The following is a 24,497-nucleotide window of genomic DNA, read 5'->3' as shown; positions in this document are numbered from 1 at the left end:
AGTCAAGTACTACACAACATATCCATAATTAATACCTCACAATAATACAAGTTAAAAAAGTGCCTGATAAATTTGGAAAATGACAAATAGACCAAAAAAAAAAAAAAAAGAAATTGTCCTTTAATTTAAAAATAATTTTTTTTAAATTCATAAAATATTCTCGATTCCTCGTTGTAAAGCGTGAATTGAAGGTCCCCCGGAGCTCGGCGGGTTGCTCGTGGGGGACGTCAGGCGGGCCGCGTCAGGCGGAAGCTCGGACACCTGCGGACGCTCGAGCCCGTCCAGACTTCCATGTGGAGGCGGGACGCGGCTGAGCGGCGAGCCCGGATCTCCTCACACGACCCGGGTAAGATTTTAAAACCCCCCGCCGGGGGACGCGTCGGCTTGGTTTCTGGACCGCAGACACACGACGGGCGTCGAAGCCCACGCGCGTGTTTTTGCTGAGATAAAAGTCCGTAAATTAATATTTTAATCGGGGGGGTTAAAAAATATGGAGGCTAGCGGCTGCGGCTGCTAGCAGCTGGTCTGGGAGTGTCTCACTGACAGCAGCCGATATTTTTATTTAATCCCATTTACACCTGCTAAATTACTCTATTTCTACATTTAAGCATCGGAATGGTGCAATACACGAGGTCTCGACAGGTACCCGTATATTAAAAGGTTATTTTTAGACAATGTGGATCTCCTAGAATCGACACTAATATGGGTTTGAACATGTTTTTAAATTCCCGTTTTGAATTAAATAATGACATTAATGCAGCATATTGTGAGATTGTTTATTTCTTATTCATTTATCCTCCAGATTTCGTGAAATGTGAGAAATGTCACAGCAGACTGCAGCCACACCCATGCTTTTATTTTGTTATTAACGAATTCCGACAGGATTGAAAAGCACAGGTGTGAATTCAGTTTCATATTGAATATTTATTTTTGATTTTCAACTAGTAAGACATTATTGTTGTGTGTGGAAGCTGCAGGTGCATTTGTTCAACCGGGGTTTAAACTCACTAGATGGCACCAGATTAAAGATTTAGTTTTTCTATGGCACATTATGAGGGGATGTTAGCAGGGATGTTATAACATCCCTGCTGTTACTGGTTTTTTTTGTGCTTTTTTGGGGGGATTTATGTGGACTTAATGTTTATCTTATACACAGATAGGAAGTGTACAGGGCTGTCTTTGATTTCTATAGGTGACCTATTTTCCCAGGATGCCTTCAGACTGAATATCATTAGTATGCATGTAGTGCAGTGGGTTACCCAGTGATCCCAGCAGGGCCGTGCCTGAGGGGTGGGCATGAAGGGGGCCACCTCCATCAGGCCACTGAAAAATCATCATGCGGAAGCTAATTCTGGTTTAAACAAGCTGTCACCCCCCTTCCCCACCATCAGCATGACAGCTTATTATTCTTTCTGGGTATTTTACCTTGACTTTTGTACTTGTAACATATTCCTGAGGCCGCCAGGAGTTTATAATTAGTTTCTTGCACAGTTTTCTATTCTCGGCTCACTTTAATTTGTATTAGGCTTTGTGTTGACTCAGCTCAGGAGATCAATATTAATACACAGATGTAGAAATGTGTCTATATTTAAGACCATTTCAAGATTTTTACAAGTTATTCTGATATCACAGTTCCAGCTGTGACCTTATGCTTCATTCCTTTTAAGATGTAATTTGGTGTAATAAAGCATTTTTATATCATCAATATCACCTGAGGAGGTAAAACAGCTCACTATGACAACGGGCTTTAAGATGTAATTCCAGTTTACTTTGTTGAAGGAAAGAGACTTAAGGAAGTTATAATATATTGAGCCCAGATACACTGAGCCGGGATGCAAAATAATAATAATAAGAAGACAAACTGTCTTGTGCTTTAGCAACATTTAGAATCTGATTTTGTTGAAGATTGTGATTAAAAGTTTGTAACTTTTTCTTTAGGGATAGTGTTTTAAAATACTTCACCATAAATTATTTCTAAATTCTTTGCTGTTTCGTTTATTTGTTCTTCCTTTTCTCAGTTGAGTGTTTTCCTTGTTGTTGGCTCTGGAGCCGAACAGCTTATCTTGAATTAAAGTGTGTGATTGATGAGTTTATATAGCCTGAGCTACTCTCCATATGTGAGAGTTGGCAGACTTGCTTTACTTGGATTTAAAATACATTTGTTTGATGTTTTTTTTCTTATCCAATCTGCTGGTGAAGTAGCTTTAATGACTGAAAGGGTGATTTCAAGCATTTGATTTGACTGTTACCTCGAACTCTTTATAGCTGTTTTTCTCTCTGATCTACATCTATTTATAGTCAGGCTCATCGAGTTTTTATTGTTTTGTCATATTTTGGGGCGTGCTGGTCGTGTCTGATTTCTGCTGTTCTGCATCTCTTTGTGGCAGTTTGTCACAGTCACAGCAGACATTTCTCAGACTTAAATAAATATTGAAAAACATCAAATCGAGTCATTTTTCTGAACTGGATGATAGTTTAAATAAAATGAGTTTCTTCTGTCTACTTTAAAATACACATAATCCATTTTTGATATAAATCGAGCAAGTCTCAGGCATTAATAAGAGAAATTCCATGATTATTTGGCGATGAAATGTATAATTAACAATGAAAAACTTTACCTGTGTGACTCCTGACACAGCGGTTTTCTGTATTAATCCACATTTTGGCTTCTGGATACCAAATTTATCTCGCGTCTTAACTCTTTTGCGATGCATTCTTCAATATCGCCGTGTTCGCCTCGTGTCGGGACCTGACAGACTGACCGGAGTCCTCGCCGGCGACGCCCCCCCCCCCCCGCCGTGCTGGTCTCCTCTCAGGAGGCAGAGCTGTGATTTAGGCTGCCTCGCTTCCTCTTGCTTCCCTTCCACTTAACGCCCCCCCCCTTTTTTTTTTCGGTGCTGCCCTCATCATCTGCATAAAAGGGTGCAAAGAGACTGCAGAGGTTTGTTTTTCTATCCTCAGGCGTTCCAAAAACTCTGCATTCCACCCGAGACATCTGAGCTTACATGCTGTTATACATTAGTGTGTCGCCGCTGAAGCTACAGATATTTATGTCTGAATAATAATGAACATGTTGTTTTGATTGTGATAAATCCTGCTCGCTGATTCAACAGAGGAACAACCCCCCCCCCCCCCCCGGAAAGCTGAGTCTCTTTTTGTTGTGCTGCTGAAATGCAACATCTCTTTTCAATCCTCTGAGCTGAAAGCTTTTACACAGAAACCCTGCAGCCGTTGCGTCCAATACAAAAAAAGATGACAACACAGAACAGAGGTAGAGAGTGACTGTGAGTTTAAAAAAAAAAAACCTCCAGCCACACAACTCGCTGATAAAAGTGAGCTAATCCTCTCTCTGTGACTGTTCACAATATCTGGCAGCGCCTGAACACAATCTGCTTACTTTCCCCTTTGCTTACAGTGTGCAGCATTACAGAGCATCACCTGGGCCTTTTGTGCTCGGGCCTCGGTGAAGCGCCATCAAAATGAGCTGAACTGGTTCAAACCCCCCTTCCACCCCTTTCCACCCCCCCCCCAGAGGAAATGTGCTTACCGCCTGTGTTTCTGGATTTCTTCATTTCTGGATGAGACGCTCACACTATAAAGAAAATTTAAAGAAACTTCACAGTTGACCGTGCACCGCATTGCAGGGAGAGTTCATGGTGTGAATTCCCCCTTTTTTTGGTGGTGGGGGGGGGTCATTCTGCTGCATTGACTGAGTTTTAAAGGTTCATTTCCGTTTGTCAGGTTCATCAACCATTCCTGATAACGAGGTGGCATGGGAATTCTGAGAAGCTTTTCCTGACGTTAGTCTGAAAAGATACAAAGGGATTAGTTTTTCCATTATTATTAGTTAAATATATCACTAGTAATTAAGTCCATTACCTAATTATAGCATGATGATTAACCCAATTACTAGATTTAGCACAATAATCTTCTCAATGAGCTTCAAATAACAATAACTTGTAAAGCATAACACATTAAATAACTAATTTATGTCGTTTTCACATTATAGCTTGAGCAGTCATAAGGGATTTATGTTTGGGTGCATATTATTCCTAAACTAATACACATCTAAATGAACCCTTGAAAAATTAGACAACAATAGAATGTGGATTTTTAAATAATTCTAGATAAAGTAGTGCTGATAACCACAATGAGCTTCAATGAATTGATGATGAATATAATAAACGCTAAAAGAAAGGCAGGTAAAAATCAACACAGAACGATATTTTGCATATACATTTTGTATCTATACATTTAGCTAATAATACTATGTTAATTCCATCTACAACGTCTTGGTAGTACGTGTGTGTGTGAGTAGTTTCGTAAGAGTTCTCTCCCGGTACTCTGGTTTTCCTGCCACAGTCCGAAAAGCAGGTTTGAGGTGAATTGGTGACTGTAAATTGCCTCTAAGTGTAAATCAGCGTTAGTGACTGTCTGTGTTTGACCCGTGATGGACTGGTGACGTGTTCCAGGGTGTAACCTTCCTCACCGTCAGCCGGCTGGGGTCGGCTCTGCCGTTGAATCAAGTGGTAAAGAAGATTGTTTGGTGTTTGGCTTGAGGGAGCAGGTAGTCTGGTACTGGTTGCTGTGAGGGTTTGAGCTTTGGCGGAAAGCAAAGTGAGCCTGAGTGTTATAAATTAATAAAACAAAAATAAAAAAATCTTAAAGTCAAAGCAGGAGCGCGAGGCCCAGCAGAAGGCCTTTAAATAGCTCTAATGGCTGCTGTCCCCGCAGCTGACATCTTGACATCAGACGAGGGGGATATGAATGAGAATAAGAAGGAGCGTTCTATTTCGAGACGCCCTTTGAGCACCGGTGGTGCAGGCTCTAGGACCCAGCGGCTCCGCCTGGGCCTCGCCTCCCTCCCTCCCGCAGACAGCAGCACAGTGCAGTGCTGCCGCTCAGCTGATGCGCTCGCAGCAGACCAAGTCTGGCAGGTTGGCTTCTCGCCTCCGCCGTTTGCCTGGGACCGGCTCGTCACTCCGAAACTTCCTGAAGGCTCCAGAGGCTCCGGCAGACTCTCGCCTCTTTGCGGAGAGGAGAGGAGGGGAAGGGGGGGGGGGGCGGCTGGGGGTAAGGTTTTTTTGGAGAGCCCGAGCCCTCCCGTGAAGGACAGGAGAGGGATGTTTTTTTAAAACCTGCGAGGAGACGGAGAGGCAGAGGGAGACGCTCCTCTGCCAGCATCGCTGTACCCCCCCCCCCCCCCCCCCTCCTCCGCTCCCCTCACCTAATCGACCCCTTTCTGTCTGGCCGACGAGCTCCTCAGTCGCACGTCTCTCCAGTCGAGACCGGCGTCTCCGCCGAGGGACCAGGGGGCAACATGTCACAGACCAGGAGGACCACGTACACCCGGGTGAGGGTCCGTTGCACTGGGCTTCACAGGTAGCCGGATGGATGGGCAGACTGTGGCGCCTAAGTTAGTCCTGACGAGTGCGCCATTGTTTCCCTTGTGTCTGTTGGATTTGTTTCGCTCTGTCATCTCCTCCCGGTCGATTTCCGCCTTCAATAGAAGGGTTTCTAATCCATTCCAGCGCCGCGTCCCGTCCGTCTGGATTGTCGCCTCTTTGTTTGGCTCCCACCCCCCCCCCCCCCCCCCCCCCCCTGCCCCCCCCCGCCCCCCCCGCAGGCTCGATATTACCATTTCAGTGTTACGATGCGAGTCCTCCACTGTGACTCGGGCCTTGTAAACTGGGAGTTATGACAGGCGGGTTAATGGGCTCGTCAGGGCTTTTTTTTTTTTATTACCAGTAAACTGTAGACACACAATTCACAAGTTGTGGAAGACTTCCTGTTTGTCATCCGTCTCTGAGTCAGGCTCCATCTCTCTTTCCAGGAAGGATGAAATCACAGCATGATCTTGTATTTATGGTGCCGTTTTATTCCCCCGGATCACGAAACATCCGATATACACAAAGATCTTTCTTTCGTAGAGTTGTCTGTTGCCAAGGCTCTCGTTTCGTGTAAAATCGCTCATCGGCTGCTCCCAGTGTGTCGGCATTTATAAGACAATGGGTGTGATTTTTAAGACACCAAATCGGGCACTTTGAAAGAAAATAGCAATTATTTAAACAGCAGTTGGTGTAGCAGCAAAATTACGCACAAACTAAACTTAGAAAATGTTAGTCTTCTTTTTTTTATTATGCGTTTTTAGAGCTGGAAACTTAAAAAGGGTTATTCGTTTCTGAGCTAGAAGACTAAAAGCACCATTCACGATGCAACAACAACACATTATTTGCTGTTTTTAGCCTCAGTTTAAGTTCTGAAGAGTCTCTCTCTCTCTTGGTGGACCGCAGTGAGAACAGGTGATGTCCAGGGTGGCTGCCGTGCTGCCAAGTTAAAGTTGGCCTTCTTTTGCAGTCGGGTCCGTGTGAATGTCTCCGAGGGGGAGTTTAGTCATCTTGTTCGTGATTCTCTCGCCACCCACCGCAGGTCCTGCCTTGTTCTGAACTGTACCGCTGGAGAGTCAAACAAGTGCGGCAGCAGGTTACGAGGCTCTCTGGAGCTCCATGGCGTCATAAAATAATGGGCGATGTTTTCAAGTAGACAGAATTTTGCCGCCTTTCCACCGTCCGCCGTCCGCGACACTAACTCCGGTTGCATATGTCTTGAACGACGCAACGAGACCGCGAACGCATCCGAACCGTCCCAGCGTGGCGAATGAAGCTGGTTTTCCTGTAACCTCGTTGTCGTTAGCGTGAGCTGGCGTGTGTTGTAAGAGTAGAGTGGCACTAAATTATTCAACACGTCCTCCTCGGGTCCTCTGCCTCCAGCACATGGCAAACGGGTCGGAGCGTGCGGCATTACAGTAGCTGGAACTTGGCAAACCATTCAGTAACCTGTAGTTTCGTCATTACGCGGCGCTTTGGCGTGAAGTAGTCGCCCGACTGCAGTTTGTCGACGGGTGCTTTCAGTACTGCCTCTCCCCCCCCGGAAGCCATAAGAAAATGTTGAGAATCTAAACTGATTCAACGGCTTCAATTGAAAGGTAAATAGAAGCTCCAGGGACTCGGCTGTGACGTAGAAACTGTGGAAACGGTATTCAAAGTAAGACTTCTCTTCTCTCATTCGTCATGAATTATGTGTGTTAATTAGACTTGGAGGCATCATGAGATGTCTTGAGCTCCTGCCATCTGCGGGTGTTTAATAATGACTGACTTTACACAGTTGTTGTTGTTCGCTCTTATATTAAAGGTACATTAGAAAGACAGTGTCCCACAAGGTTTAAGGTGTTTCTCAGTTTCCTTCTGTTCTACAGCGTTTGTGAGGAAATTGTTGGGTACCTGTGAATCATTCATCGGCTAAGACGTCATGTGAGCTTCATGCCTAAATGTGTTTCGTAATCGTTCAAATTCTTGGGTCGATTCTACGGCAGAAAACGCGGAAACAAAACGGCCTTTATTTCACCACATTCCAACGTATGTTTAACACTCCGTCGACGCTTGAAAATCTGGACGTCTAAGCTCAAAGGCATGCGGTTTAAACTTCAGATATTACATTGTTTAAGACATTGCTAATGAAGAATACAGTGGAGTGATTCACGGGATAATTTTTATTTTAATATAAATCGTAAAACTGATACCAGCAGGTTATTTGGTTTATTGAACAAATAAATGGTCATTACATCTGAAAATTGTCTGGATCTTTAAGCCTGAATGACGCTTCACCCATATAAACCCTTTATTAGCCAAGTGACCATTGATATTCTCACGGTTGCTTCTAAACCGTACATGATCTGACTTTATACCGTATATACCACCGTGTTTCTGCTCCGACTGATGTTGCTTTAAGTTTTCATGTTACCATAATACCACTTATTAACTGAGCAATTAGATTAATTCATGGATTACTGTGGGTATTACTGCCACCGACCGTTCAATTCTGATTCTGAGTTAACTTCTTCTTTGTAATATTATACAACATGAGGCAATATTGTGGACTGGATTAGACCCACAGGCCATATATTTGACACCACTAACTGAATATAGAACATTAATCTTATACATCTTAATTGTTTATCATTTTATATAAATTAAGAAGGAAGAATCACAATGTAATTGAAAAAAAAAACCCAATTATATATTTTTCAAACAGTGTTTTATACTTCTTTAACTTTTTTTTAATGTTTTGAATCACTGCTGACGTGTGTTTGCCTTTGCTTTATGCAATATTTTCCTATATTATTACCGTTTCTTTCTTTCTTTAATTACCACTGAGATTCAGTGTGCACCAGCGAAACGATCTCTCAGTCGACGCAGATGGAAATGATAGAACATGTCATTTTGTTTTTCTGGTATTGTATTAAGAATAAAACATGTATGGGGTTAAAATAACCATGTTGACTGGTTTGTAATGAATAGTGGTTGAACAGCAGCGTGTCAGCAGGCCAGAGCTGAACCTACAGGTGTTCAATGGGGTTGAAATGGGAACAAACCCGGCTCTGTGGGCAGGTATTGTCATTGCGGAGGATAAAGTTCGGTCTCACGCTGTTTGCAGAATCTCGTCTCAATGTCTCTCGACATTCAAACGCACCAATTCAATCGCCAGGCTGCCGGCACATTTGTTCCCAGAAGACGAGATTAAATAGAAACATGAAAGAATTGAGTACATTTGCCCACATAGTGAGCTTCGCTGAGTTGATACAAAAAAAATATCAGGGTTTCTGCCGGTTGTCTTTGTGCTGTCGTTACTGTGCATTTCTTCAGGAAAGCGAGCGTGTTTACAGGAGAGCCTGTGTCCGTCCGTTCTGCTGAGTCACCGTCCCTTTGAGGACGCCACGCTGTCAAAATTGGGTTGTGCAGGATTATTTGATTACAAAATACTGCGGCTCAAGTGAGTTTGTGTCTCGGAGCGTTTTTTTTTTGTGCTCGCGCCGCAGTGGAAAGTCTCAGGTGGTGGTCGGCGTGGAATTATCACACCAGTTTATCCTGCACCTGAGAGAGAGAGAAGGAGAGAGGGAGAGAGAGAGAGAGGAGTTGTTTGAATGTCAACGTCTGCTTTCAGAAGGCAGCATCAGGACAAAGCCTCAGTGTCACCTTTTGTGTGCTGCTTCATGCCTCAGTGCGGCAAAATGAACTCTTAGAGTTACTTTTTCAGATACCAAGAGAAACTATGAGTCATGGCAGGTTTGATATTTTTTATAGATATCCAACGTGTGTTGGCGATGGACTAAAAGCTCTCCTAAAAAGTCTGCTGCGGTTGAAATGCAAATCTTCCCCTCTCTGTGTTCCCTGTTCTTCCCCACCAGACCACCGGCAGCGGCAGGATGAGCTCGGACGGCGGCGGGCGGCCCGCCAAAGTGGGCTCCCTGGTGGAGGTGATAGGGAAAGGGCAGCGCGGCACGGTGGCCTACATCGGCAACACGCTGTTCGCCTCCGGCAAATGGGTCGGGGTCATCCTGGACGAGGCCAAGGGCAAGAACAACGGCACGGTCCAGGGCAAGTGCTACTTCACCTGTGAGGAGAACCATGGGATCTTTGTGAGACAGTCGCAGGTGAGACTCGGACGCGTGTCGCTGATGCGGACGTTGGCCCTTTTAAAAAAATTTTTTTTTTAATTATAGTATGTCTATCATTCCATCCTCTAGTGGTGGGGTGCTGGTGCTAATCCCACCCTGGACTATGGGGAGAAACGTAGAGTCACACACACATTCACACTGACAAGGCGTGTAAAAATGACCTGTTATTCTCAAATAAAGATCTTTTTGGAAAGTGGAGCACCGGAAGAAAACCCTCACAGTGAGAACATGCAAACTCCTCCATGCAACATGCAACTCCAAACACACACCGGACTCCATCTTCCAAACACACACACACACACACACACACACACACATCATTGTCATTGATTACGTGTCGCATTACTCGTCCTCTTCATTATGTCTCTCTCTCACTTGACAGAATGAACTGACCGTCCCTGCGGTTTCACCTTTTAAATACAGAGAAGTTACTTTTAAGAAAAGACTATAAAGAAGAATTTTCCTTTTCAATTTTGAATGTGCACTCTCAAAAACATTACAAGTGCCTAAAATAAATAAAACGCCTTTCCCACAGTTCTTCGCATTTATACTTTAGAATCTTGAATTGCAGTATGTGTCCTTTTCGCTTCATGTTCTTCTGTGACGGTGTATTTAAAAAAAAACAAAAACAAAACAACAACAACCTTGGTAGTAAAAGCCTGCCGCCGTTAATGAAGACAATAAGTGAGTGTCGTTCTGCTTCAGATCCAGCTGGTTGACGATGGAGCCGACACGACGTCTCCAGAAACGCCCGAGCCGGGATCCGGAAAGGTCCTCAAACGAGGTGAAAACACGCACATGATGTTTAAAGTCCCAGTGAAATGTAAAACACTACTTTGCAAAAAAACGATAGTTGGGGTTCTACTTCTAAGGTTCCTCCGACTCTGCCCCTCCACTGTTGTCGCATAACAAAGTTATTTGAATTTTGAATCTCCAGCCGAGGAAGTCGGGGGAATCCTTCTTCTTCGTGGGCGTGATGTCACGAGTTGTGCAGATCTCCGTCTGTTGTGTTTATATCGGCTTGTTTCCTCATAAATATCCAAGTTTTTACAGTGTTTTGAAGTTATAGTCGGCGTTTTATGAGCCTTGATGAAAGATTGAGCCTGGAAGAGACCGAGAGAGGAGAAAAGGAGCACGGGCGGCGGGAGCGGCTAGCGGCTAGCCGCTAGCGGGAGCCGATAGCTCGGCGATCAACTCGTGACGTCACTCTATTATTGTCAGAAACTCCGCCCAGCAGCGGAAATAGCGCCGTTTATCGGCTATTTTCTCGCAGATTGCCGTGTTTTAACATTTTACCCTCGGGCCAATTAGCATAAAAATGTCTCTAGAAGCGACAGCCAGAGTGTTTTGGAGGTCGAATTTTCATTTCAGCCAACAGTTTTTTAATGCAATGACATCCTAACTTTGCTGAACTAAACAGACGCTTCCTGGTTTTACACAGTTCGATATGCAGTTCACGAGGATGTTGTGCAGAAATCAGCATAACACCAACACTTGTTTAATAATGAACCCGTCAGTCATCAAAATGATATTTTTAATTGTCTCGTAATATAATTTTTCCTTACTTTGGGAGCCTCACAACAGGATTATAGAATATGCCTTTAAGAGGGACCTCAACAACACGTATTTCTATAATAAAGTGTAAAACTACGTTTCCATTCAGTTTTATTCGTGTGGAACATCCGTGAGAACCGGCCTCAATTTATTGATCTCACTGTTGTTTTGAAATGCTCCCGCACACACGTCAAAGGTCAATTTTCACAAATAGGATGTTGTTTAGTAGGTGTTCTAACAGATTTCTGCCCCCGCAAAGAAAAACACACTCGACCGCACACAAGAACTTTGATTTGTTTTTTTTTAAATCTACCAAAAACAAATATATTTCGTTGTTTCTGGTGTTATTTTTTTGACATTTAATTTTCTCTGGATGTAATAAACGGAGATACTGATTCATCCCTGTCGCAGATTTGTCTCTCTCACTCTTCCCGGCTTTCTTTTGGTGGCTGAAGTTTGAGAGATCACTTTTAGTGGCGTTTTAATAAAAAAAAAAAAAAATTCAAACACTCCGTTGACCATCTGTTGGCGGTATCCTGTCCGGACCGGGAATCAGTGGCCGGGACTTACGACACCAGGCGACAAATAAACCGTCAATTTACTGACGTGAGAAAGTGTCTCATTGTCAGTTTCTCTCTTTTTTATCTCCTCAGAGATCCTGGAGACGCCCAAGTCCAATAAACTGGTGAGTGAGACAACATTGTAACCAGGAACAGATAAGGGGGCCTCACACCTTGTCATGTCTTTCAATCACACACACACACACACACACACACACACACACACACACACACACACACACACACACACACACACACACACACACACACACACACGAACCTGCAGGATAAGCTCCGCCCCAACAGCTGATCCAGTCCTCCAATATTTCTTTCATCTCAAACTGCAGCTGTCAGAATTGTACTTTTTATGTGTGTGTGTGTGGAAGTGATGCTCCGGAGGCGGGTCGTTACTAAAAAAAAAAAAAATAATAAAAAAAGAGTGCAGAATAGAAAACACTGTTAATCAAACGTTGCATCCAGACAGAGGAAAACATCTGAAGTTAATCTAAATCTAAAAAGTGTTTCGTGTTGCTTTGTTCCTTAGTTTTCTGATTTCAAAACATTGCTGAGTGTGTGTGTGAATTAAAATGTCAAATAACACCTGAAAGTACGAGGGGTTCAAGTAATTCATTGAAAATACTACCGGTACTGTTGTTATGTCAGATTTATGGGTATTTTTTTGTATGTGACAATTTCCTTTTTCTACCAGAGCAACCGACGTTTGTCAGATATATTATTGTATTATCTGGCAATTTGAATGGAAGGCCGGTTGCAGTTTAAAGCAGATTTTACTTGTGATTAAATACAATTCAAGGAAGTATCTGCAGTTGTGCTTGAATGCATATCTTCATTTCTCTTTTAAGTTAGACAAGGCAATAATCACTCCTTTTACAGGATATGAGGAAGGATGATTATCCGAAGCATATTTAAACCCAATCATTTTAGAAATTACTCTCTAAATATTGTATTTCCAATTGCATTTTAAGTTTAAACGCATCACATGCATAAATATAGCATTGATAACCTTGACCTATAGATGTATGGTTAGTTAGTTTTTCATTAATTCGAAATTTTGCACTTTGTGAGCGTTTCCTGATCTGATCAACAGAGGGCGCTACACACCAACAAATAAACCACTGGAACAGTTTTGCTCAACAATCTATGTTTGATCTTTAATCAAACTTTATTTTACCAACCTTTATTTTATTATTTTGAATAGTATGTTCAAGTCTTAACTCCCTTTTGGATGTTTTTTTTTTTTTTCCCCTGGGGAAGTTGGATAAGTCTCTCCTTTTGAATTATGAAACACAATAGAGCAAACAGAACCTGAGAGGTTTGTTAGAGGATGTGAAATGAGACAAATGTCTATATTGTTGAGGTCCAAAACAAAATCCCTTTTAACCTGAGTGATTAATTGTCTCTGATAGCAAATAGGCACAGAGTTTCTTTACTTTTAGTGCTTCCGTGATGAAATAAAGGGAAAGAAAATCCAGACTGATTCATGTCCCTCCAGCAGCTGTAGGCTTGTTTGGCTTGTAAATAAATGTAAATTGTTGAGTTGGAGTTACTTTTTGACAAGAAAACTGTGAGAAGATTCTTAAAATAATTGTAAGCATTGAATGACAGAAGATAAACACAGTAAGTCATTTAAATCTATCTGATGAAAAGTACATTTTCTTTAAGTGTAAAATTAAAATAAAAACAACTCAGTGTCTTTCACAGAGTTTGCATATAGAACTTGATGAAGGTGATATTGGATTTGCAATCCAGCCTGTAAAGATAGATCGCATACTGCTGTAAAACTGACTGAATTAATAATAGTGGATAAAAAGATAATTTTATATTTTCACAATATGGTGATGGAATTATAAGTAAAAAAAAAAAGTCTGACATTGAGTGATTCTTAAAAATTTGAAGAAAGTGTGAATAGATGAGAGTAAATATACAAAAGCTAATTTTATTACATTTCCAGGTTGTGAAGGTGAATGAAGAGTGTGAAAGTGAAATGAACTCCCAGCGAAGAGCACCAAGTCACCCCAGACCCCTTTACCTCAGGCATGCTCTTGACCTTTAACCTTCACCTTCACCCCCTTCCTTCCTTCCTTCCTTCCTTCCTCCCTCCCTCCCTCCCTCCTTCCTTCACCCACGCAGCGAGGAGTGAAGCCCAAAAAGGTGCTGCATGTTTCTCTAACCTCGGTACAGTGGTAATGTTATGTTATGATGGTCGTGGTAACCGTGGTAACCGTGGCTCTGAATGGCCCTGCTGCTGCTGCCGCTGCATGGCAACAGAGCCTCGCCTCCATTTCCCATGAATCCTCGCAGCTCACCTGGCCGCCATCCCTGGTCTTTTTGTGTGCAGGAAGCTGAATGTGTGTGTGTGTGTGTGTGTGAGAGAATGAAAAAAAAGGATGATGATGATGAAGATGGTGATGATGACGCCCGTGCTTCTGCCCATGTCGTCACATATTCACTCACCTGTCTGCTCTTGTCTGTTTGCGTTGGTGCGGCTCTGTACCTCAACGTCGTCTTTGTCGTCCGTTCGTCTGTCTGTGCTTATTGGAGCATGTTCAAAAGTTTAAAAAACTCAAATCTAAATGAATGACAGTTCAAAACAAATCACTGTTCTGATAATAACAAGTGACAGGAATGCCTTGTGCAGGTGTAGGGGTCTGCAACCGTTTGGAACAAGAGAGCCATCTTTGCCCTCGACCTGTGAAATCTAACTTAATATATAGTTTATAGTTTTTATTCTATGTAAGCTACAACTGTAGTTTACGTCGCCTCTATTGAATTAAAGAAAAATCTGTTTATTAAATGAAACTCTCTTCATCAGAGGTCCCAGGAAGACAATTATATAGAACTTAACTGATATAATAATAATACAAATCTGTTGTTATTATTATTATTATTATTATTAGTAGTATTATTATTATTCATAATGATATGTATTTGTTAAACTGCAAAGCATCTCATAGGTGCAGTCTTAATTAACTTTTTAATTTGTTACTCTGTGCTTCCTCCTAATAAAAAAAAAACAAGAGACCACCCTTTCTTCCAGTGTTACATTTACCACCCCCGGCAGCCAGATAAGAGTTTTTCTGAGGGTTTGTTTGTTGTGAAATTAAATAAAAATAAATAAATAAAAAGCTATAGGGAGCCACTGCAGAGGAGCTGACGGCCGAAGGCGGCAGACCTCTGCACTCGTCTACAGGATCCTAGTATTTCTATTTTCCTACTTCGCTCTTATTTAAGTCAAATCCACAGAAAATTGCACTTTTTGTGGTCATTTCTTTCTCGTGTGGTTTTGTGAGGTTTGCCTCCTTTAACTTGATTTAATGTAGATTTGCACTCCTAAATGTGTTGCATCTTTGAAGCTTAATGGATAAATTTGTCATTAGTTTGTTGGGGGAAAGAAGAAGAAAAAATTTACTGTTGTTTCCATTATAAATCCTTCTGATTGATTGAGAGCAGGGGAACCAAACATTCAGCTCCCGGGGCCAAATCCATCCTGCAGAATGAGTGTGCAGATGGTAAAAATGCTAATAAAAAAAAGACAATAAAAGCAAACTGCTGTTCCCAATTTGTTTCAAATCTTCACGAGCGTAACTCAGCAGTGGGACCCGGAGCTAAACAGCAGATGGCAGCAATGCTTCAAACCCAGAAATCAGCCACCCGCCAGCAAACTGCTGCAGAAATTGCAATTCTGTCCCGGGAATATTTTCAGCTTGTCAAGATGCTGCGGGCAGAATTTGCCTCGTCGTCGATGGTTCTGATCCCGAAGTGCTCAGATGTTTGTGCACGGCAGCGTTTAGAGAATCCAACGTCCTCCGCTCTCCTGCAGTCCGGTGCTCTTTATTAACCATCCTCCCCGGCTGACTCATACACGACGGCGTTCCTCTGATGCACCGTCTACAAAATGTCAGCATGTGACTGAGGTGAAATGACCCCCCCCCCCCCCCCCCCCCCCCCCCCCCCCCCCCCCTCCCCCCCGGAGCCCTGCAGGGTAAAAGATTTCCTGTCAGCTCACCTCTAACTTTATCATCTCTCATTGAAGCGAGAGGCATATAACTGCCCGGTCACGCTGTTGGTGCCGCTGCAGCTCATGCGTTCATCCCAACTCCAGAAAAAGAGATTTTTTTTTTTTTTAAACGCTACCGTCACGTGAAGTATCTCGAGTGTCATCACTGCTTCCCGAGTGGAAATGTAAACCCCGAGTTCTGTCCTCCGGAGGCCGCGGCGCTCCCAGTGTGTGCTGGGAAAGCAGAAACCTGATCTACCGCCACCCATCTCTCTCTCTCTCTCTCTCTCTCTCTCTCTCTCTCTCTCTCTCTGTCTGCGGCTCTCAGAGCAGCACTTTTACAGGCGGAGGATGCTTAATATTTTAAAAGGGACAGATTTCCCATCGGCTGCTCTGTAATGGATCCGCGCAGGGAGATTTGTTCTCGTTCCTCCGCCGCCTTAATTTCCCACCGTGATAAATCTTTTTTAATCACTTTCACGCTCGCGGCCAGTCGCTCCGACACGCCGGCTCGCTGCCACCACGAGCGGCGCCCGCCGTCGTCCGTGGCGTGACGGTGTTGTGAGTTTTGTGGGAACAGCTAATCGGGGAGTATCCTCGCCGAATTAATCCTCTTACATCTCTCTTCGGTTCCTGCTGAGCTGTTTGGTGCCGAGGAGGAGATTAGTGGAGCCGAGAGCGATATTGAGATACCTAACCCAAATGGCTCTCGGCTATTAAATCGCTCCTCACATTGCTGGAGGGCAAGGTTCATCGATCCCAGGTCTTTTATTGTCTTGTTTCCGTGGTTTTCAGAGAGATTTCACTCAAGAGTGAAGGGATGTTAGCGAGGATGACATGTTTGTGGGCCTCGCCATGGCCGAATCGCAGAGCGCTATAGAACAGTCATTGAGGTCCGGGGCTACTAATTTAACGTAAAGAATTAACCTTAGTAGCTGCAAATTAACCCAAATGAATCAAAATGCATGTTTGTTTTGAATTTCCACCTTAAAATGCAGTTAGTTTTACAATACGTGGGAAATGTTTGCTCTTGATGTTAGCTTAAAATGTCGTTAAGTGACTCAAAGTAAAGGAAAAGGCACAGAGGAAGGAGGAGGTGGAGATGTTGAATCTCCAGACAGACGCGTCTCATGCCGACGCCTTCCTGTCTGAGTGCCAGAAGCATCAGGAAGCGCCGAGAGACGACGGCCTTCTCCTTCTTTATATTAAACTCGCTCGATTCAGTATGAAAAAGCCGATGAAATGTGGAACGACACGCAACGACGTCCCTCAAAAAACTTTCCCGCGGCACGTGAGGAAGCGGATGAAGGCGTGCACCCTGCTTTTATTGTCGTCCACCTCATGCTAATGAGGGTCCGCCTCCGTTGCTAGGAGACGAGGGAGGCTTGCATCAGTGTCGCTGCTCATTTTCCCCCCTCTCTCACCTCCATTTGCAGCCCCGCCCTCCTCCGTCTCGCATCGTTTGTCTTCCTCCTCTTGTCTGTGGTCGGGCCGGCGGCGGGGAGGGGGAGGAGGGGGAGGAGGGGAGGAGGGGGGGTACGCAGTGATGTAATGCAGGAGAAGGGCATTGGCTGGACTGACAAATCACAATAAGCAGAGCGAGAAGAGGGGGGCAAATGAGATGGAAGGGGAGAAGGATTGAGGAGGAGGAGGAGGAGGGAGGGAGGGAGGGAGGTAAAGGGCGGGGGGGAGAGAGAGAGAGGCGTCTCCTGAGTCTCAGGCGGCGGCAGCAGGCTGGAGGCTGGCGGCAGCAGGACGCCAGAGTCTGAACCGGAGCAGGGAGACACGGACCGACGGCTCCGGCGTTACGGATTATGAGACGAGCTGAGAGAAGGACGACAGCCGGAGACGGAGGACAGAGGGCGGGAGGGGCGGGAGGGGAATAAACCGCCGCCGCGGCCATTTGCACCACTGCAGCTTCTTTCCCCCGGCCTGAGCCACTGCCGCCGCCGCCGCCTGTCTGACTGTTCAGCTTCAGCGTCTGTGGATACCGCTGTGACTGTGATACCGCCTTCCTGTGTGTGTGTGTGTGTGTGTGTGTGTGTCTCTCTGTGACTCTGTGTGTGTGTGTGTCCTCTTCCCTTGCAAATATGATGAGGCAGACTCCGGCACCCCGGAAGGTACAGAACTCCACACAATCCTCTTCATCTGTTGGGATGTTACTGTTGTTATCATCATCATCATCATCATCATCATCATCATCATCCTTTATATTGTCAGAGCCGTAAAGGTCAAGCCTCAGAAGTTTTCTCTTTTCCGTTCAGCAGGGAATCACCCTTTTTCTTCCTCTCCTCTCACGCTCCATATTCTCCCACAATTACGACAACGGCTCAGCAGTGACATTTGTATATTTCGCCCTTCGGTTCCTGCTTTGCGTCGCCGTCGGTGGTGTTTTAAATTTTTTTGCAGAATCATGTCATGCTGACAGACGCGTCTGCAGCAGTGGAGTTCAGCTGCTTCCGTATCTTTCCCAACCGTGGCCGCTCGCATCCTCGATATTTGACCTCCTCGCTTTCAGCACAGCTCGTTCCCGGAGGCAGAGTGCAGCTCGGGGGGGTTGGGGGTGGGGGGGGGCTGGAGGCTCGTTGTTTGGTACAGCTGTTGGCTCGGGCTAATTTCCTCTCAGTGCCACGCTTTAATCCGATATGAGCGATAACTGGTGATAAGTGGAGCCGGAGAGCAGAAAGTGAACGGTGGAAGACGGAGGGTGCAGGAAAGAGTGTCTGCTTTTAATGGAGGGATGGAAATGTGGTTAATGTCCTCATGGCTGTCTATAATCCTGAGAATTGTATTGGTGCATCTGAAGAAATCGAACATGGTCTGCTGAATTATTCAAATATTTTGAGTTAGTGTATTTTTTGGTTTGTTCACGACCTCCAAGTTATCAGGAATAAAATAAAGAACTGTTTCAGCTCTTGCGTAATAAATCTAAATTATATGAAAGTTTAACTGTGGTGGAAAAAGAATAGTTTCACCTGGAAGTTCACATTTAAAAAGTGAAATACAAAGAAATACCTTTATATTTCACCACATCATCCCAGATTGAATTAATTTGTCTTAATCACATGCAAAACTGAGTAGTTAGTGGTTATTTATTAGTGTTTTAAAAAAAAACTGAAAATAAGTGCTGTAAGTCTGCAAGGCAGCAAATAGAAGGGACATAGTTTTCATACATGAATCTATATTAAATGATGTTTACTTTTAGCTTCTTTTTTTTTTACAAATAATTAACAGCTTATTGAAAAGTAGCAAAGCAGAAAAGCTGAAGCTGCGACATTATTATTGTTTGACACTGTCACCATGGCAACTGTGACATGAATAATAAAGTTCATCAAGTGTTTTGAGTTAAACCGCGTCGTAACTTGTTAAACGTCATGATCCATTGGATCCATTTCACCAGTCGTTGATTGAACATGGGTGATAAGAGCCTCCTGAGGATAATTCAGGTTTTATGTGAAGAGCAACTTCGCTTAACGTTGTAATTTGAATTAGAAAAAGTAATGAAGTGAGAAGTTACCTGACATTTAATGTGTTCTGACCTACATTTAAAAAAAAAAAACTACCTGTACTAAAATACAGTGAATATTTTGTTATTATTAATGACAAAATCCTCTCCTTCACTGTTTCAATCGTTCTGTTAAAGTAAAACCTGCGTATTTGAATGCCAGTGGTGTGTAAAGCCTCTTATCGCACCTGTTCTGCAGCAGCACGCCATCACTCAGGATAATAGAGCTCCTCCATCCGTCCTGTGTGAGTACCGTTCTGCAGTACAGCAGAACGGGGCTGCGCCGGTTCGGACCACAGAGTCCATATTGTTGCTGAGGCTTTTGGTCGTGTGGTTGCTGGAGACGAGTCCCCGCAGGGCCGCGAGGACAAGAAGAGATTGTTTCCGGAAACAATGAGTGGAGACGTTTGTCAGAGTTTCAGCTTCGTCACCCAAACTCGGCTTCATTCTCCCATTTTGTCCTTTTGTCTGCGATTTCCTGTTAAATATGACCTCCATAAGCTTCTAATGCTAACCCTGACCGTTTGTCTCCTTCCCTCCTCTTCCTCCTCCTCCTCCTCTTCCTCTCCTCCCTCTGCTCCTCAGACCACGGCCAGAAGGCCCAAGGTGAGCCCAGTCCAAAGCTCCATTGGTGCTTCTGTTTTTTTTTATCGTCTCAAATGTCAGTTTGGTCGTCGTTATATTGAGTTGAATCTTGTACACATGTAAATCAGTATCGGGGATCTAATGTGTGGCGTGTGCTTTCCCTCAAGTAGCCCCGATCATGTATGATTACATATCATATCATGTTGCATTTTGCTTTAAGGTTCAAAAGAATTTTTCAGTTTAAAAAGGGGGGTGAAAAAAGTAGAAATGTCAAAATTGCCTTCATACTGACAAATCAAGTTCATTTACAATGTGACCGGATAAATTGTATATATAAAGTAGTGTTAGTTTTTTTTTTTTGTGCTTTTGATGAAGAGTTGGGGTTAGGGTTGTGGATAAATGGATCAAATTTAGCAAGGACTTAACATATTGTCCATTTTTCCCCCATGAAGCAGTGAGATCCTGGTACAGTCAGGACTTCCTGCTTCTTCTTCTTCTTTTTTTTTTTTGTCATTAACTTAAGTAATTAAATCACCTTCTTTTCCCCGCCTTGGTCTCTTCAGCAGCCCAGCAGACCTGCAGGCGCCGGAGGGAAGGGCGCTGCGTCCGGCTCGGCCTCCGCCTCCGCCGGCGAGATGAGCAGCAGCGAGCCCAGCACGCCGGCCCAGACGCCGCTCGCCGCGCCGGTCATCCCCACGCTGCACTCGCCCGGAAACCCCCCGGTCGCCGTCCCCAGCAAGGTCGGTTCCAAAAGGTCACGTTCAGAGAGCGGAAGTATAAAAAGAAAAAAGAAAAAAAGAAAGTGACGCGTTACCAGGACAGCAGCATCACATGAGTGTGATCAGATGTGACGCGTTCTGGCTCCTGATCCTCTAAATAAACAGGAGTTTGACGCCGCTGTCAGCTCGTGTCCGCGTCACCCGGCCGAGTCGCCTCATCAGGAACCATCCAAAGGTCTTTGGCTGCGTGCGGCGGGAACACGGCGTCGCCCCGCAGAGATTCACGTAGAAATAAAACGGTGAACGTTTTGGTGGAGAGGATTCTCTCGATTCCTCGATTCACTCGTGCGGTAAAGGAGAAGAAACGTGAAAATAGATGATGTTGTGTTGTGTGTAAGACTCCAATTTAGTGTTTTGCAGAAACATTAATATTCATATTTCTCTCAATTACGAAGACAAAATGTAATCGTGAAGAATAGGCGCTGAAGCACAAAGTCTCTTATTTTCTTTATTTTGTGCTTCATATGACATTAGATTAGATCAGATAGAACTTCATTTATCATATTATCTTCATTTATCATATTATCTTCAATTATCATATTATCTTTGGTGCGATTTAGAAGCTCAGATGCTCTCACAGGCATCTTATTGAACATTTTTAACAATTAATCGAGTTGATTACAGAGTAATTTTCTGGCAATGAATAAATTCCTTTGTTGATTTGTATTTTATTAATTTGCTCCTGTTCAGAGACCATCAACCCCAATATTAAGTTTTTACCCTTCATTTGATCATATAATATACAGTATCATCCGCATAAAGTGATTGTCTTCTGACAGAGAAAGTGTTTTATTTGGATGAAATGATATGTCGATGCTTTGAATATTATCAAAAAGCGAAAATATGAACATTTCTGGGCTTTTCTTCACGACGTCATGCAGTAGATGAAGCGATTAGTTCTCGACTACAATAAAGTTACAAGTATTTAAAACCCAGTGTTTTCGGAGATCGTCTCTTTTTTTTTTTTTTTTCTGTGAAAATGCATCTTAGGCGTGGCCCACGGGTCTCATGGGTATTTTACCCCCTCAGGTGGACGTCGCTATGGAAACGCAGGTGCAGCCGCTTGGCGTGATTTTCTCTACCGTTCGATTCTGACGTGCTGTTTTTTTTTTTTCACCTCACTAACTTTCTAACAAGCTGTCAGAGGTGTGACTTCTTTAATTGGCGCTCTCTCGCTCCGTCTTTTACACGTGTGGTGTAAATTCATGCACGCAAGACTCGTGCGCTTCTGGATGAAACGACTTGGAGGAACAGATTCCACAGTAAAGATTACCAATGTCTCCACAAACCCCCTACAGTCTATGTCTTGTAGTTGAAGGTTACTACAATGAAGCTAACGTGGTTAAACTTCTACCATAACATAAGAATATCCCCACAAATATGTGCAATATAGGCATATTTTTCTATCCATGGTGTATATTTATTTTATTCCACTGTGTTTAAACTGTTCATACGATGGTGTGACACTAATTTCCATTCTTGTAGTCTTGGTCTCTTAACAGAGAACAACGTTCTTGTCGCCGTGACTTTGTGAAAAGGAGCATGCGAGAGGCTGCAGAGGGATTTTGTTGTGAGGTGCGGCATTAGTCTGAAATCCCACGTAAACACGAGAGCTGCCGGTAATTCGAGGCGGCAGTTTGTAGAAAGCATGGCAAAGCCTGCGTGTCTTCGCTTCTTCACGGGTGAATCGTCTGCATGGCGGGTTGGAATTAAATAAATTAAAAAGAAAAAAGAAAAAAAAAAGATGAAAGTGCTTGAAATCGTACCGACATAATTAAGTGAAATGACAAAACAAGTATGTTTGGAAAAAAAAAATGAAGTGCACTTTCACTTTTTTTTTTTTTTTTTTTTTTTTAATGTTTGGCTTTTTTCAGTGTTTTTTTTTGCTGAAGTCAGCGTGTCGCCCCGCAGGAGGAGGAGGCGCTGCGAGCTCAGGTGAAGGACCTGGAGGAGAAGCTGGAGACCTTGAAGATGAAGCGGACGGAGGACAAGGCCAAGCTGAAGGAGCTGGAGAAGCACAAGATCCAACTGGAGCAGCTGCAGGAGTGGAAGGCCAAGATGCAGGAGCAGCAGGCCGAGCTGCAGAAGCAGCTCAAAGAGGCCAAGAGGGTGAGGACGGGTAGAAGAACGCGGACTGATGTACTTTGATCCTTTTTGAGTAGGAAACGTTAACCGGAGGACTTGTGTTGGCCTGCAGGAGGCCAAAGAGGCTCTGGAGGCGAAGGAGCGCTACATGGAGGAGATGTCGGACACGGCGGACGCCATCGAGATGGCGACGCTGGATAAAGAGATGGCGGAGGAGCGAGCCGAGTCCCTGCAGCTGGAGGTGGACTCGCTGAAGGAGAAGGTGGACGAGCTCACCATGGACCTGGAGATCCTGAAGCACGAGATCGAGGAGAAAGGTTGCCGCTCACACGTCAAGCAATTCTGTATCTCGAATCGGTTCCGTGATTGTCCTTAAGTGGAGTCAGTGAGATCATGAAGATGTGGTTTTAAAAAGACCTCGTGCTTTTCCCCCGGGGCTCCTCTCAGGTTCGGATGGCGCGGCGTCCAGTTACCACGTGAAGCAGCTGGAGGAGCAGACGGCCGGCTGAAGGAGGCTCTGGTCAGGTACGTTGGTCGATGTCGAAAGCAGGATCGTCTGAACTCACTCCTGCGGGTTTTTCAGAATCACGAACTTCACAGACCTCAAGAACCCAGAGGGATTTAATCAGAGGTTGTCTGATACAACATGTTTCTCTTCATTTGAATTAAACTACAGGCTTTGTGCATCTTTTAAGGAAATCACTGTTAACCTCAGTCCTCTCATTGGAGGGTTTTGTTCATTGAGCTCACAGACGGCAGTGACAAAAGAAAATCACATTTTGTCCACATCGAACAATAAAACTCAGAGTTTCTGACGGAAGTCGACTTTCCCTCACTATTTTTGAATAGGAGCAATGAAGGAAGTCTAAAAGTGCTTTATCGTTTTGCAGTATTTTAATTGAAACAATAAAAATCTGCTCCAGATTAAAAACGTACAGAATATTTTTTTTTCACTAAAAGCATCCCACTAGAACGTCGGCTCTTTTTTTTTTTTTTTAAATGGTCTATGAATCCAAACGCGGCGAGGTCCAGTGTCCGGCTGAAAGACCCCCCCCCCCCCCCCCCTCTGCTCAGGATGCGCGACCTGTCGGCCTCGGAGAAGCAGGAACACGTGAAGCTGCAGAAGCAGATGGAGAAGAAGAACGTGGAGCTGGACTCGCTGAGGAGCCAGAAGGAGAAGCAGCAGGAGGAGGTGACGGTGGCCGAGAAGACCATCGACGAGCTGAAGGAGCAGGTCAGACCGCCGCCGCCGCCGTTAACAGTCAGATCCCTTCCGTCCAGAGTTTAGCGGCTCATCCGTCGTGTGATTCGCTTCAGGTGGACGCGGCGCTGGGGGCGGAGGAGATGGTGGAGACGCTGACGGAGAGGAACCTGGACCTGGAGGAGAAAGTCCGGGAGCTGAGAGAGACGGTCACCGACCTGGTGAGTCCTGCTACTGGACTACACTCCTCTGGTCGCTGACTCGTCATCTGTCATTACCATGCAGGTGGCGCCCTCTGGTGTCCATTATGTGTTTGACACTCACCCCAATAGTCACTTACTCTTGTTTAAAACAGGGGCGTCAAACTGATTTCAGTTGAGGGGCCACATCAACCTGATCTGACCTCTGGAGGCCCAACAAGTCAAACGTAACATATTAAACTGCAGATATGGACAAATGCAAAGTCTTTCCTTCTTTTGATCCTTTTGTAACTGCAAGGATTTGCCAGTCTGTTCTGAAAAAGTTTATCAGATATTATTATATTTGCAAAATAAAAACCTCAGTCACCTGTATCTGGATATTGTATTTTTATTCAGGATTAACACAATTTGTCATCACCTACAAATTGTTTACGTGTCTAAAGTCTCATTTCACATAAGTTGGACTCATTGTTTTATTGTGAAAGGCGTTGCGTCA

General features: G+C 44.2%; 1 protein-coding gene across 1 annotated transcript in view; it reads left to right on the top strand.

Moving 5' to 3' along the window:
• Positions 1–274: 274 nt before the first annotated feature.
• The window catches only part of dctn1b (dynactin 1b), a 34,310-nt gene continuing 10,087 nt past the window's right edge, over positions 275–24,497 (top strand). The window contains 13 exon segments of the mRNA XM_080513053.1: positions 275–346; positions 9,245–9,490; positions 10,220–10,298; positions 11,722–11,753; positions 19,737–19,757; positions 20,300–20,476; positions 21,545–21,568; positions 22,427–22,624; positions 22,713–22,917; positions 23,048–23,095; positions 23,098–23,125; positions 23,675–23,834; positions 23,918–24,022. Coding sequence (XP_080369179.1) covers positions 9,263–9,490; positions 10,220–10,298; positions 11,722–11,753; positions 19,737–19,757; positions 20,300–20,476; positions 21,545–21,568; positions 22,427–22,624; positions 22,713–22,917; positions 23,048–23,095; positions 23,098–23,125; positions 23,675–23,834; positions 23,918–24,022 — 1,305 coding nt within the window. The 5' untranslated portion in view covers positions 275–346; positions 9,245–9,262.

Source organism: Blennius ocellaris (genome assembly GCF_963422515.1).
Source record: "Blennius ocellaris genome assembly, chromosome: 17".
Taxonomy (NCBI): domain Eukaryota; kingdom Metazoa; phylum Chordata; class Actinopteri; order Blenniiformes; family Blenniidae; genus Blennius; species Blennius ocellaris.
This window is presented reverse-complemented; position numbering and strand designations above follow the sequence as displayed.